The sequence below is a fragment of the Rhinolophus hipposideros genome (genome assembly GCF_964194185.1).
Source record: "Rhinolophus hipposideros genome assembly, chromosome: 18".
NCBI classification, from domain to species: domain Eukaryota; kingdom Metazoa; phylum Chordata; class Mammalia; order Chiroptera; family Rhinolophidae; genus Rhinolophus; species Rhinolophus hipposideros.
In genome coordinates this window covers 50,304,880-50,320,296 of record NC_138064.1, presented here as the reverse complement: position 1 = coordinate 50,320,296, position 15,417 = coordinate 50,304,880, and the positions used below count along the sequence as shown (strand labels likewise).

At 46.6% G+C, this 15,417-nt stretch overlaps 2 protein-coding genes across 7 annotated transcripts in view; one reads left to right on the top strand and one right to left on the bottom strand.

Moving 5' to 3' along the window:
* The window catches only part of COG5 (component of oligomeric golgi complex 5), a 326,514-nt gene extending 311,604 nt beyond the window's left edge, over positions 1 to 14,910 (top strand). For 2 of the 3 annotated variants that reach the window (XM_081079882.1, XM_081079884.1), the window contains 3 exons: positions 4,417 to 4,543; positions 5,011 to 5,090; positions 13,180 to 14,910. In XM_081079882.1, coding sequence (XP_080936008.1) covers positions 4,417 to 4,543; positions 5,011 to 5,090; positions 13,180 to 13,297 — 325 coding nt within the window. In that variant the 3' untranslated portion in view covers positions 13,298 to 14,910. Of the gene's footprint in view, positions 1 to 4,416; positions 4,544 to 5,010; positions 5,091 to 12,432; positions 12,482 to 13,179 lie in introns of all 3 variants that reach the window. The other variant, XM_081079883.1, reaches the window with a different exon arrangement.
* The window catches only part of HBP1 (HMG-box transcription factor 1), a 31,464-nt gene continuing 30,215 nt past the window's right edge, over positions 14,169 to 15,417 (bottom strand). For all 4 annotated transcript variants that reach the window (XM_081079889.1, XM_081079890.1, XM_081079892.1 and 1 more), the window contains exon 11: positions 14,169 to 15,237. In XM_081079889.1, coding sequence (XP_080936015.1) covers positions 15,220 to 15,237 — 18 coding nt within the window. In that variant the 3' untranslated portion in view covers positions 14,169 to 15,219. The remainder of the gene's footprint in view (positions 15,238 to 15,417) is intronic.

The window sequence follows — 15,417 nt, the reverse complement described above, 5'->3', positions numbered from 1 at the left end:
AGCAGAGCTCCACCTACTCCGCCATCCTGACCAGAAATCATGTCGACTATTGTAAGTGTGGTGAGGGTTTTCCATGTCTACAATTTGTATTAGTGATTTTCTGCTGCTTGAAATCCCAATCCTCCGTGCCTGTGTGTATGTAGGACTAAAAGGCAGCCATCCCTGCAAGCTGCCGTTTTTAGCACTTTTAGCACTAAGTGCTAAAAGTGTGTTGTCCTCACTTTCCGCTTGTGAATCAATCCCCTGAAATAACTATCTCCCCAGGGTTTCTGGATTCTTAATTCCAAGTTCGAGATTCCAGCATTGTAGCCAGAAGGCAGCCCCCTCTTGGGCCAGTACCTTGACAGTGCTAGGAGCACCCAGTGAACATGGAGGGGTGTATCATGTGTTTATTCTAGCACTCATCATTGAAGCACTTACTTTGCTAACCCTGTGCTAAATGCAGTTGATGGTGGGAAAATGGAGGTTGCCCGGGCTGCGCATCTGAAAACAGAATTGCAAAGCTGCATTTCAGACTCAGCAGCCGGACCCCAAAGCCCATGCTTGGAACCACCACACCCCCTGTCTTATTGCAGAAATTCCTGGTGTTTGCACTCTTGTCCCAGTACAACATTTGAATGCTTCTGTGAATCATCCAGGAAAAGTGTCAGAAAATTTAAAGAGAATATAAACTTACCCGTTTGGTGGGCACCTTCTGCTATCAAACCCCCGCCCCCGCCCCCACTCACCCCATCACCTTCACCATATACAGTCTTCCAGGACATGCATCAGCAATGTTGAGCCAAATGTACCCTTTCGTTCTAGAGAATGTCTGCCTCCTTTTCAACCTGGTCTCCTAAGATTGACAATCTAGACTCTAAGGAAGGAACCTGGAAGTCCTCTAACCTCTCTACTTGGAGCCCTGACTTAGCCCCCGTTACAGGCCTTCTGGTTCACTCTCTTCTGGGATCCACATGGCCCCCTACCACGATATCTGGGCCTCCCTAAAGTAGCTCCCGCAGGTCCTGACTTCCTATGGGCCTCTGACACTCATCTCTCCCCTTCCTTCTCTCAGAAGGCGCTCTTGTCCTGCACAGGGGGGATTTTTTTCCTTCCATCTCCTCTCGTTTCTGTGCTGGTTCCAGATCTCAGTGCATAGTCTTCTCAGGCCCCTGACCAGGAGGTTTGCTATGAGCGGTGCAGGAGGCATGGGCCACCACTGGATGTGGGCCCGGGAGCAGCAGGACTTCAGGCTTCCATCACTTTGTAATTGGCCCTAACAGAAGACTGACAGCTACATAGCGTGAGTCACTTAATGTGGAGCTCTCCTACTTGAAATGCAATTTTTTCTAATGGGACCTAATACTTGATTAATTAAGACTGCCTACTGGCTGTAAAGTTGAACTTTGAAAGTGCTGCTATATTTATTTTTCTCTAAGAATGATGTTATGGCATTTGGAGTATCTGCATTTTATAACACGTTAGTTAATTTCTTTTTGTTCCTTATATCACCTCAGATGGTACTTTGTTTTTTTCAATTGCCAGTATTTCAGATTGCACTTGGGTTCAGGGAGGAAGGAAGGTTCTCATGCTGTGTTCTGTCAGACTCTTAAAAAAACACCAGAAATAAATGTCTGTGTTTGATGTTTACGAGTAATTATGTCAGTGACGCATAATATGGAATCAGATTCAGTTTTGCTCTCTGTGGCTGTTTTGGCAGTCTTTTTAGTGGCTGGAGTGGAAGATTTAGTCTTGGCAGAAAAGTAACTGCTGTGACTCAGAGCTCCAAAGGGACAGGTGATTGACCAAAAGACCCCAATTTAAAAAGAGCTGGGTTTTACCAGGCTGGCTCATGCAGGCGTCTCAGCCAGCGACCTCGGTGGGCATGGGCCTGCGAGACATGACATGTCACACAGTGGTTCTCTGTCCATCTCCCTCCCTCCTTCCTGTCCTTCCCTTTCTGCCATTGTATTGTTTGCAGTTTGCATCAGGATATATTGAAGGGAAATAAAGAAAAAAACACAAATATTCAAACCATAAAACCAATTTTATTGCTACAGGTAAGCTTCCAATTTGACTTTAAGCTTCCTGAAGCTAGAGATAGAAGAGAAACAGAATCAGCAAGGTAATTCTCATTTTCGGAAGAAAGGAAGGATGTCTGTTCCTACGAGAAAGTTCAGTGTTTCTTAGTGCTTAATTCTGAAGCCCTTGCCCATGGGGTTTCATATGGGGAGCACCAGGGGGATGGGGACGGACATTCTTAGGTATGTTGCTGTAGCAGAGGCAGGAAGGGGTCCACAGGGCTGTTCTGCAGTCAGTCCCGGGTCTCGTGTCGTGGCGGGAAGTGGAGGCACAGTGCTCAGAGCGGCCTTCCAGGCGTGCCGGAGTGTGGGCGGGAGGGGTGTGGGGGGATCGTCCGCCCCTACCTCTTGGCCCTTTATCCCTTATCCGTGGTGCAGAAAGCAGACTGCTGGGCCACAGACTTGGTTTAGGGTCCCAGGGAGCTGGCTGGGAATGCCAGCTGCTCCACCCCCAGGCCCACAGGCTGTGAGAGGTTGCAGCGTCCCCTGCCCATCTGTGGGAAGTGGAGCTGGAGTGCAGCTCCATCCGCATTCCACGTCAGCTTCCGGAGGCCTCAGGAACTTACAGTCCTGCCCAAGGAGGAAATTATTACAAGAGAGGCTCTGATGATATGACTCAAGTATGTAGGTGATGGGGGTCCAGTCTGACCGAAAGAGAGAATTTGGGGTACCTAAAGAGACAATAATTGCATGGGTGTCCTGGAAACATTTTTAGATAGGGTTTTCTATGTGAGTGGTTGACGGTTTGAAATGGTCCTTACTCCAGGGATTTTTGTTTCTCGCTGAGAATTCATCTGTTTTGAAAACAGGGCAAGCAGTTGCTGTCGTCGAGATGCTTGAAGAGGCTGTGGGCGAAATGAAGAGCCAGCTGCCTGGTTGGGTCCCTGCTCTATGCTCTCCTGGCTTGTACCTAATTTCTCCACCCCTCAGTTGAGCTGTCCGCAAAGTGAGGGCCTGGGAGCCCCCACTTTATAGGGTTGTTTAGAGGAATAAATGAGTTGCCATGTAGGAAGCTTCTCAAACAGTGCCTGACACGTTAAGCGCTGTAGGTGTTAGCAGGTGCTGTGATCGCCGCGCTGTTGGTGAAGCTGGAAACTTCCACCCAGATGGAGGCAGTGCCAGTCGCCACAGAGCAGGACTCCCAGGGATGCCGACACACAAAACCAAAATCCCTCAGGTCTGATTGGGTGCTTGACTCGTTGCCTGAAGCTCTGTAGCTTGAAACACTGTGAGATGATTTGGGCCTCAAAATTTTTCAAGGCAAGTGTGCTACACCCCCAGGGCGGCCGTGGAAGACCCGAGTCACACTCCCGTCCAGTGTCTGGTGTGGAGCTTTATGGGTTTCTTGTGATGGGCAATACAAATGATCTGAAATGTTTCTGCAATAACTAAGTAAAATAAATTGCTGATAAGTGTTATTTGATGAAACAGTTAAAATTACCGGAGATAGATTTTACTTAGAGAATGGCTACTATAAGGACATTCTTTCAGTAATACTCTGGACCTAGCAAGAACACTGCTGACGTGCCGTCAGTATGAGGAAGACGCTGGTCTGGTTTTGCAGGCTCTCAGCGCAGCTGGAGTCCTCGCCACAGGGGAGCAGAGCCCAGGACTCAGCTGTTTCGTGTTTCCGGTCCTGGCTGCCTCTGGACATGCGGCCTCCACAGCTTGGCCTCTAACCTGCTCTTGTCCCTCGGAGCCCAGAGCCAATTAGGAGGGGGCAATAAGAGTTTCCCATTTGCCTTGCCGGTCTTGTGACAAGGCGCTGATGACTGGTAGTGGTGTGGATCTGGTCGCATGCTCCTGGGGAAGGGGGGCTGGTGGCCCCGACATGCAGTCGTTAGAAGAGAGCTGGCATAAACCTGATAGATGTTCAGCAGAGAAATAACTTTGTGTATACACGGACATAATTGCCCTTTGAAAAGTTGTGTAGAAATGTGTACATTTACCCACCTTAGATTATAGCCCAAGGAATGATTTTATTGAAAATGAAAACTGAAAGTTTTGACCAAGAGAAGAATCTATTAGTGATAACTAGTTGAAGGCTTTACTATGTTCTCTGAATTTAGCCTATGAATCACATGAGCTCTAAGAGGGGGTTTGGCTGAGTCACCTGGAAGCAAAGTGAGACACATAGGCCAGCGAGCTGGGGCCCTCTGCCAGCGTGCGTGGATGTGCGTGTGTCCCGGCTGCATGTCGGGAGAATGGTTAAGAGTTAGCCAGTGCAGGAAGAATGCCCTTATTCATCTTCTGCTGCCGTAGGCTGTTACACTCCCATCCGCTGTGTGGTTCTTCCACTATAGCACTTCCTCCAGTATTGACAAGCACTAATAACTTCTGCTTTTTCTTTCTTTAGACCACTGCTCTTCCAGACCAGTGAACACCTGGCCAGTAGTCCCGCACTGGGGGACATTATTCCGTTCAGCATCGCTATTCAGTTTTTGTTCACGAGAGCACCGGCTGAGCTGAAATCCCCCTTCCAGGTAATAACGTGAAGCCACAACCCTCTTAGGAGTCTGACCACAGAGCCCCACTCCCTGAATGTGTTCCCCGCCTTCTCTTTCTTACTCAGTCATGGATGTCTGTCTTAGTAGTAAATCATTTAGGAAGGAAAACTCCCACTTCCCTGTCCCTGCTTTCTCAGCATTGTTAGAATTACTGGGTGAATCCAGAATTAGCCCTTTAAATAATAATGACATAAATAATTTACGTTTATAAAGCTTTTTTGATGGAGGCCCCATTTCCTTTGCTGACCCACCTTTCACTGGCAAGTCCAGAGGCTCCTTGGGAGTTAGGAAGGCTCCCCAAGGGCTGTGCCATCTTTCCTCAGGCACGTGCTGGGGGGCTTTCTCCTTGGCATCCTTAAAAACAGGTTTTGAACCATCACTTATTGCCGTTCACTGAAGAATGCATGTGCACTCTCTCTTCTCTAATTATGTCCCCCCTGCAGAGAGCTGAATGGTCCCACGCTCGCTTCTCCCAGTGGCTGGATGACCATCCATCTGAGAAAGACAGGCTTCTCCTCATCAGGTAAAGCCATATTTCAGGGCACCTGTTTGTTCTGGAAGCTCAGGAAGAGTAGGGATCGCAGGGGAAGAGGGTGGACGTGCACACGCGACGGCACCTGTGGGGCAGGCCACCTCAGTGCACAGGCACAGGCGGGCTGGGGCCCAGACAGTGGGAGCTGCGGGCACAGCGGTTTGCTGCCCGCGTCCTTCACCCGCATCCTTCACCCGCATCTCCATCCATGTCCCTGTTGCGCGGCCCCTGCCTCCTACAGCCCAAAGAGCCGTGCACTTCCGGTGCTGGAACCCTGCTCGGCTGTGAGCAGACTCCTTGCCTTAGGTCCACATTTCTGCTTCACTTCCATGTGCTGCAGTTACTGAGCTGGTGGAGCACAGATGCGAGTAAACTTAAAATTCTCTAGTGTGCTACAGTTATTAGCAGAAAGCAAGGGCAATCCAGTAGCCACTTACTAGGTAGCACGTGTCCTCCACACACACCTCCCCTCCTGCACCCCCGCCACGCCGAGGTTGGGGATGTTAACTGTCGCATGTGATTTATGAAGCATCTCTGTCCCATGAGCATTCTCCTCTGAAACTGCTCTCCCAAATCTCCAGAGGCCTTGCCACCAAACCCCAGCACATGTCCTTACCTTAAACCCTGCAGCTCTCGCTGCAGTTGACCACCACTTCCTCTTGAAAGCCCTCATTGACTGACTGACGAAACCCATTTCCATTGAGGCCGACTGTGTGCTCGGCCCTGAGGACACAGGCTGCCTCAGCGATTCCAAGACGTCACGGTCACGTTTCTGTCCTAACCTTTCTGGGCATTTTCCCCTGTATCTCATTTGCTGAGTTGTCTGTTGTCCACTCCTTAAATGCCATCACTTCCCAGTTTGTTCCTGGCTCGTCTCCTTTCTGTTCTATCTGTATTTTGGTCCCCAGGTAAGCTCATCTATGACTCTAGTGATCTCTTCTATCCCAGTGGCTCCCAGGGCTGTGCCTCACCTTGATTGCCCAGGTTCCCAGTCAGCAAACTTGCTGTTATATGTTGTCAAAGTCCCACGGAAGTCTCAATCACAAAATGTCAAAAAGAAATCATGGTTCCTCTCAAAGCTGCTCATTCTTCTAGACTGCCTGTCTTGCTGAGGTGTCGCCTTCGCCTCCAGCCAAGCTGGACAACCTGTGAGTCGTCGTTCAGCTCCTCTGCCACCCACCCTCACCCTCCGAAGCAGCCAGTCGTGCCGCTCATGTGGCTCTGGCAGACATTCCAAGCTCCCCCCGGGGGGAGCAGAGCACAGACAAGCCTTTCTCAGCCTGAGTGCCGGCGACGCCTGGGGTTCCCCTGCCAGAGTAGGGCTGATGGGTGGTGCGGTTCCCAGTCACGTCTACACATGAGAAGCACCTTCAGGTTTTGAAAAATCCTGGTATTGAGGCCACAGAATCTCCAGGGGTGGGACCCCACATCAGGCGGTTCCCCAGCGGTGCCGAGGCTGAGACCCGTGGCCTAGTTGTCAGGTGAGACCCCAGCAGGAAGGACTCGAGGAGAGATCTCTGAGGAATATCAGCCCATCGGCTCCGGGAGGGCACTGAGCCCCCCCTCGGGTGTGGTGCCCAGAGCCCAGGTGAGCCACTGGCCCTCGGGGCACGTGGGTGAATGAAGAGATTAACGCAGCCCCTGCTCTTCATCCTGCTTATCTGTTAAATCCTGTCAGCTCTGAGCATCTGACCAGGAAATGGGAAAGACGCCAGGGAGCCTGCCAGCAGTTCAGGGACTGGTGACCACTGCCCGCAGAAGGCGCCGTGGGAAGGGAGGGGCTCGGGGCCCACTCAGGGATGTGGGGTGTCTTTGTGGAGGTTTTGTTCCGAGTGTCAGACCCACTCAGCCGCAGCCCACTTGATAATAGAAGAGGATTTAGGATTCAGTTAATTGAACAGGTTTCATCTTTGTCTTCTTACATTGCGGCGAGTTCATTTACAACAGTTGTCCTGTGGCCACATCAGAAATCCGTTTGCTTTTGCTTCTCTTTGAAAATGTCTCCTGGGGGATTTCATCAGCAGTGCTGTTGCTGAGCCTATATTTAGTCACTGAAAATCGTGCTAAGAAATAGTATTGTGCTTTTTAAATAAGGCCTATCCATCATTCCACATATGTCTGGTATCAGAGCCTTCATGCTCTGAGCAGGAAATCGAGCCCCCCTGCCCCAGGAGATTCCAGCCACCTCACTGCTGGTGCAGCCCAGGTCGTGGGCAGCGGGGAGGGGATTCGTCCTAGAGAATGTTCTCTCTCAGCTGTTTCTGCATAACTAACCTTGTCCCCACACACTGAGGATGGGGGCGGGGTGGATTTCTTTCCCCTTAGATGAGCCCAGGGTAAGTATTGCTCTTTAAATGTCAGCACATTTGTTGTAGCTTTTGGGAAAACCTTGTTATATACTCATCTGTTCCTCCCAGCACAGTATTAGGTTGTTATAAAGTAGGGCAAACCGAGGAGCGCGTGGCCACTGCTGCTGAATAACTGGCAAATGATGAACTCTCCTGCCTGCCATTTTATTTCCTTTTGACACCAGATGTTTCTCTACAGCTTGAATGGATACTTGTCAAGTTCATTTTAAAATCAGAGTAATCACTGAGTCATGGAGCCAGTGGTGTAAGTTGGGGCTTGCGCCTCCTCTGTGCCCAGCAGGCAGGGAGCAGACGAGTGCGCCCTCAGGTGCGGAGGCTGTGGCCTGCACGCAGCTGTAAATTTGAATGTGCTTTCAGTAAAGAGGAAGACTGAGTTAGACGCAGAGATTTCTCAAGCTCTGCACAACTGGCAGCATTGGCCTCAAACCATTGACTCGCTGTTTGCAACAGAGCAACTCTTGTTACTGTGTGCGACTCTCTTTGCTTTTCCTTAGTCTTAGTAGAACACCTTTATGGCGTCAGAAGTGCAGACGTTCTTTGCCTATTTGTATTTCTTATACCATCATGAGGCACTTCTCGGTGCCAGATGTGTCTGTCCTTGGACCTCCTGCCCTCCTGCCCTCCCAGGGCCCCCAGCGGGAAGCCATTCCTCACGTCCTGTCCATTGGGGAAGCCGCAGGTCCCGTGGGTGGAGGCTGATGTGCAGTCTCTCCTGGTGTCCTTGTGGCACTAGATACCTACAGCTCTGGAAACTGGGTGCCTGAGATGAGACCACAAGGGAGGGTGGAGCCCAGGAAAGCCGGGGGTTTACCTGCCTGGCGAAGGCATGTGCCGCATTTTGATGCCATGTGTGCATGCTGGTATTTAATGACGGGCAAAACCCGGTTTTGTTCCATAAAAGCCTCCGCTGGGCTAGTTTATGTCACATTGAGCAGTGTTGCCATGTTACCACACTCATTCCTCCACTAATTGCACAATTCCCGTACTAATTTTTTTCAATAAGGGTAACTTTAATAATCTGTTTATTTTGGTTGCAAACTAGAGTTGGGACTAATTCTTACATAATGCTTGGCCTGGCTTCCAAGAAAGCTGATGTTTTGCTGAAGTAAATTAAGTAATTTAGTAATTGCTTGAAAATCTTGCTCTGATTTGATGTGGGAGGGCATTTCTAATCTGTTTTTATTCCAGTAGTTCTGATAGTGTTTTTGATGAATACCAAAAAAACTAACCAAACTCATTTCTGAATTTTCTTCTACATCTTGTGTAGTTCATATAACGTCTTACCTTTGTGAATGCATATGAAATTGCTAAGTTGATTTTTGTCCATTAGATAAAATGGATCTAATCTGTTCACCACAGAACAAGCAGAATTGCTGAGAAATTTGGTGCACTAATTTCTTAGACTGATAGACATATACCATTGTCTCAAAGATTTTTCTGGTGTGTAGGAATCTGCAGGACTGGGGTGATAGGCTGGGATGCCATTGCAACTTGGAAAGTGTTACTAAAAGAAGCAAGTTTTTTCTTTTTTTTTCATAAAGAAATAGCTTCATTAAGGCTCAGCTGTGACATGAACTAAGGCAGCTCACAAAACATTCTCTAAGCGCATTAAATTCCATTTCGCATGCCTTTGCGTCTTTGAGGACCCCAATACTCATGTTTCTCCTTTACTTTCTTCTGCATTTTGTCCTCACTTTTTCATTACAGTTCTGTCTTCCTGTATTTCTAATTAATTTTTAAAATTCATTCATCATGCGTTTGTGAAGCACTTGGTCCTGGGTCTACGTGAATGAACTAAACAGCCCTAACCTTCAAAGTTGTTCCCTCGTAGGAGGGAAACTTGCCAACGAACAGACTGCCAGCGTCCACTGTTATGTGGTGAAGTGTAAGCATCTTGCTCAGTTACATGAGAATCTGCCGCCGCCTGAAAGTAGGAAGGAGGGGTCTTCTGAGTGCTTCAGGGTACATATCTGTACCTGGAAGACCTGGCGTTTCAGAAGGCAGTCTTTTCATTCTCATAACTATACCATGTAGGTGAAGCTGAGCAAACAGGCCCAAATGTGGCCCAAAGCAGCCCTCCGGCTAGTGGTGCAGAGCCCGGTACCGCAGCTGTGCTCCTCACACAAGAGCCCCATTTACAGTGGTCGTGCCCTGAGCAGAGCATGAAGCCAGCCTGTAGGGATCCCAGATGTGGGGTTCTGCTGCGTCAGGGCTGCTGGTGCAAATTGGAGCCCTTCCCACAAATGCGTGTGACTCAGGTGGCTTCAGTTCTTTTGTGCTGCCTGGGGCTTGGAAAGGCTTTGTCAGAAAGAGGACGTCTGAGCCGGGTCCTAAGGGTGCTCCAAGGATGAGGGAGGTACTGACAAGGGCCTGAGAGGGTGTGTCTTGTAACGGTGTGATCCTCAGTGTGGCCAAAGAGCAACAGGCCTTTGCAGCCTGGCCGTGTTCGGCAGACATCTTTGTTCAGTCATGTTCACACCCCCGGCCCTCCCACCAGGGGGCACTGGCGTTGGCTCGGAGTCACACACGGTGACGCTGCTCTGCGCAGGGTTTGAACACAAGCCATGGAAACTAATGATTTGAGGATGCTGTCAGGCCACAGCAAACTGTCTAGAGCCCAACAGTAAGTGGCAGAGACAGGGTGGGGTGAGGACGGAGCTGCTGTTCGGGGGGCTTGTGTGGAGACGTCCTGATGGGCGTAGGGCACGGCCAGGGATCCCCGCAGGCCAGTGGCTCTTGCGATCGATCATGTGGCAGGTCCACGAGGGCCGGGCTGAGGTGGCAGCAGGTGACTGCCAGCCCGGGGATGCAGCTATAATCAGGAAACAAGCAGAGGGGAGGCGGGCTGGCGTGGAGACCCGAAGGAGGTGACGGACTTGTAACTGGTGACATGTAGCTTTTATGTAGATAGAGGCCTGTGGGAGCTGTTGGTGTCTTGGTGAAATAGGGAAGCTGGGCAGAACACTGCCCTGTGGGTGGTTTTGTCCCCTACGTTTCTTTTCTTTTTCCTTTTTTTTTTTTTGATAGATTTTACTTTTAGAGCAAGTTTAGCTCACAGCAAATTTGAGAAGGTCCAGAGATTTCCTATTCACCCCATCCCCGCGCGTGCACGGCCCCCACAGTGGTCCATTGTAGCAGTCGGTGAACCGACACTGACGCCACTGTCACCCAAAGCCCAGAGTTTACATGAGGTTCATTCTTGCTGCCACACTTTCGTTCTGTGGCTTTGGACTGCCCTAGGTTTCTGACAGGTGAGTTTGAGGGATACCTGGAAGAAATCAGGTAAAAATGTGCAGAACGCAGGTAGAAACAGAAATCAGGAGGGGGTTCAGGGCTGGAAGAGATGGGGGATGCAGTTATTTTGTAGCTGAGACTGTGGAAAGGGTAGTGGGGTCGGAGGGGCAGCACAGAGCGAGCGAGGAGCTGGGCAGACTCCAGCCGGTGTGTTCCTCAGTTAAATGACAGGAATGAACGAACCTGAGCAAGGCTAAGTATTTTCAGGGTTTGGAAGCAAAACCACCAGTTAAGAATTACATGTGAGATGGGACGTGAGACTTGTATGCTGAGTGACTGTGTTAGTTTATATCTTTAGAGAAATGCTCTGATCTCGGAGTTGTGCAACTTTTAAAACAATATGATAAAGACAAAATTTGTTATACCTGGGAAGTAGACCAATAATGAAAAATAATCTTCTAACCATTGTTTTTAGCTGCACTTAAACAGATCATCTGATTCAGGCATTGAAAACTTTTTCTACGAAGGACCAGCTACTACCATGTTTCCCCGAAAATAAGACCTAGCCAATCAGTTCTAATGCGTCTTTTGGAGCAAAAATTAATATAAGACCCCATCTTATTTTACTTAAGACCGGGTCTTATACAATATAAGACAATATATTAAATTTATATTAGTATATATTTAACATATTAAATATATATTAATATATTTTATATTATAATTTTATTATATATTAATATATTTAATATATAATTTTATATTAATATATTTAGTCATATATTAATTTTATATAAAAATATACACTTACATATTAATATATTTATAGTCATATTAATTTTTGCTCCAAAAGACGCATTAGAGCTGATTGTCCGGCTCTGTCTTATTTTCGGGGAAACCCGGTAAATATTCTAGGCTTGGCTGGCCTTATAGCCTCTGCCTGGACTTTTCAGTTCTGCCACTGCAGTGTGAAACCACGACACAGAAACATGCTTATGGCTGGACGTGGCCTGGGGGCAGTTTGCAAATAACACCGATCTAATTCATGAGGACATTAATCATAATTGGCTGGTATCACATTCCCTTGACTAAATTCAGACTGTCTCCTTATAACATCATTTGCTAAAAATTCAGGGCCAGGAACAGTTTCTTCTATGGGTTCACGTTCCGTCAAACGACAAGGGCATAGTGCATGTACTGGTGTCACGCTGTGCACCAAGGACCCCTCCCTCTACTGAAAGAGCTCTGCATAGCACACGCTGCACGTGGCTTGTCAGACGTCTCCTCAAGAGGAAAATGGAAGAAGGAAACTGAGAACCAGCTCAGAGGCCAGAGCCTCTGATTGTGTGAGAGTACAGTGCAGACCCAAAGCTGTTTAACTTCGTACCTTTACCATTGTAACACTGCCAGTAAATATTTGAAGGCTGTTGGTCACTTCGCTTACGGAACTGGGCAGAGCAGTTCCAGAAATAGGTCATACACACCACTCCACACCACACACACACACAATTAAGTTTGTGAGCTCATCCTAGAAAAAGTGCTACCTACCTCATTGCTGAGTATCATCATTACAGCCACCTTTGAAGTCCTCCCCTTGGGAAGCTATGCACCAATAACAGTGCTTAGTCCACCTTTCAAAGCAATTTTGGAACTCTTTCTGGAATGGCCATCAGAGCTGTTGTCGTATTACCCTTGATGTCCTGAATGTCATCAAAATGTCTTTCTTTCAGTATTTCCTTTATCTTTGGGTAATGAAAGAGTCATTGGGGACCAGATCAGGTGAGTAGGGAGGGTGTTTCAATACAGTTATTTGTTTGCTGGCTAAAAACTCCCTCACAGGCAGTGCCGTGTGAGCTGGTGCATTGTCGTGATGCAGAGCCAGGAATTATTCAGGTCTCACTTTTTCACGCAGCCTTTTCAGCACTTCCAAGTACTTAGTAAACTTGGTTACCTGTCTAGTTAGTACAAATTCATAATGAAAAATCCCTCTGGTATCAAAAAAGGTTAGCAACATCGTTGCAACGAGTTCAGGAACTTGTCTGACTTCATACACCTATATGTGCGTGCATATACAGTGGGTGCCAAAAAAATGTGTACACATTTGAAGGAAAAAATTATATTGTAATAATATATACTGATAAGATGATATAAGTCACATGTAACTGCAATTACATGAGGTGCTCAAAGTGGTTACCACCAGTGTAATTTTAAGTTTTTCCCTTAATTTTTTTGGCACCGTTTATATGATATATATGTGGGTTACATATGTATGTATATACCAGGGTGCCAAAAAATGTATACACATAACTTGTATTCTTTTGTTATGGATATTACAATTTTAATATTTTTTTTCCTTTCTTAAAATGTGTATTTGGCACCGTCAGTATATATATACTATATATGTAAATATACTATATAAACTACGTAGCATGTTTTATTCATGTAACTTTTGACGTTACTTTCGTTTTGGTTTCCAGGGGAGCCCTGGAAGCTTATGTCCAGTCAGTAAGAGGTAGAGAAGGCAAAGAATTTGCACCCGTTTATCCCGTGATGGTTCAGCTGCTTCAGAAAGCTACGTCTGCTCTTCAGCAATAACGTGAAATACTTTTTCATGTCCATTTTGCACTAACCCATTCAGGGTTGGCAGTTAAACTAAATACATACTCTAAAAGACAGCTATTATCCACTATTTTAAGAATGTAATTGACTTTTCTGTATTGCTTGGTGACCTTTTTCTGTTGACCTCTTTAGCCCTTTTGCCTTAAGTAGCGTAAAATGTCAAAAATCATTACCACCTTCAAATTTCAGGGTCTTGATGTTTCCAGGACATCCTCCTCTTTTCCTTTCAGGCTTCTCTGAGGCTAAAACTTCTTTCTCATCACCTGAGTCCCCCTGTACATAACACATAATAAGTATCCTGCATCTGCCAACCAGCCTTCCTCCTCAGTAGATGAGTATGTAGCCCAGTGGTTCCCACATCTGGTTTCACATTACATTACTGGTGGAAGCTTTAGAAAAACCCTGATATTGATTTGTACCCCACATTGACACGTCTGGGGATAGGAGCCAGGCATTAGGATTTTTAAAAACATCCCCAAGTGTTTGCAATATGTAACCAAGTTTGGGAACCACTGGCATAGCCCAAGGCAAAGATGTAGGGCTAAATGTTTAAATGTCATACTGTAGCTGTAATAAAGGTAGAGCAGAAGAAGTGTCGTTATACCTTGTGTGTCATTTTATTTAAAACAGACTTTTGGGCTGCCAAATTAAAAATAAATACCATTTTTACTCTCTACAAAGATTCTTACAAATAGTAGACAATCTAGGTTTTATTCTATTGCCCTTGTTCTGTTAACATCTTTAATGCTTTAAAATCCCATGAGCAACTTAATTATTTTCCATCCCCTAAACCTGTTAGATTCTGACAGCTCATGCATAAAGTGCAGTCAAGATCAATCAGCAGAAGTCAAAGATAAACAATTTTTGTCATTTTATTTGAAATAATATACAAGAATATAGTGTGCAAAATTTAGGGGCAACATCATGAAGAAGTGTGATGAACTGAAATCAATTTTACAGCTGTGATTCCTAACCAGAAATACCATGTGGTTAAGTAACATGAAAAGCCATGATTGTAGCTCAGAGCAAAAGCAGCTGTATTGCCAATGTATTTGCTCTAATTTTTGACAGTTGGAGGAAAAGTAAAGTGCGAGTGTTGCACTGCAGTAAGTGCAAAGTCTGCCCCCACCATAGAGATACGATGACAAAACAAGATACTTAGGATATGTGGCTGAGGAGATACAGAACACAGTTTAAAAATACAACGGTGTCAACTGTTAACAGCACCCTGATGGCGACTGCGTCCCAGGGCCATGAACTGGTGGCCTGGGCCGCGTCTCCACTGGACGGTGGGTGGTGCTGCCACCTGGTGCATGAAGTCAGCGTGCTCGGGTAACTGCAGCAGGTGGCTCTCCTGCTGGACGCTGACACCAGCCACCCGCCAAGGTTCCGGGAGCCCTTGGCACTGGCCAGAAGGAGCGCCTGTGTTTGGCACAGATGCTGAGCCATGTGATGGTTGCTCAAGGAAAGGCCATTCCATCATGTGTACAATACAGATTAATAAGCAGTAAGGAGCCAATGTATGAACAGCAGTTACATATTTTTAAATTCCCCTTTTGTACAATTTAAAATAAAACATGTATACACTTCTCCGCTTTCTACTGTACTTTAGCACCACAGGATATCAATTTTCAAGCCTATATTACCTGATAGACATATATGAAGTTTGGAAGAAAAATAAGGCAATTTGGTTTACAATGTTGATAGTTTTAGCTTACTTAATGCTCTAATGGAGAAAGCACATCCTCACTCTTATTATTAAATCATTTCGAGACTCAAGGCTATCAGTATCTTATGGTCACACGAATTCAGGACAAATGGTGAGACCTTGATCTTCTTCGGTCTTTCCACCCCCAGTCAGTGTCTATGCAAATGCAGACTTCACATAGCATCCTGGTTCAATGCTGCTGTGAGCCCTGAGGAGATAAAAACAACAACTCAGTGAATGTTTACAAATCAACAGATACTAATTCTATAAATGAAAGCTAAGATGGATGTTTATAAACTATTAAAAATCACTTCCTCAAAGGTGGGGATTTTAAAAAGTTTGCTAATATTTGATGATTTAAGCATCTAGAAAATTGATAAAAATGATA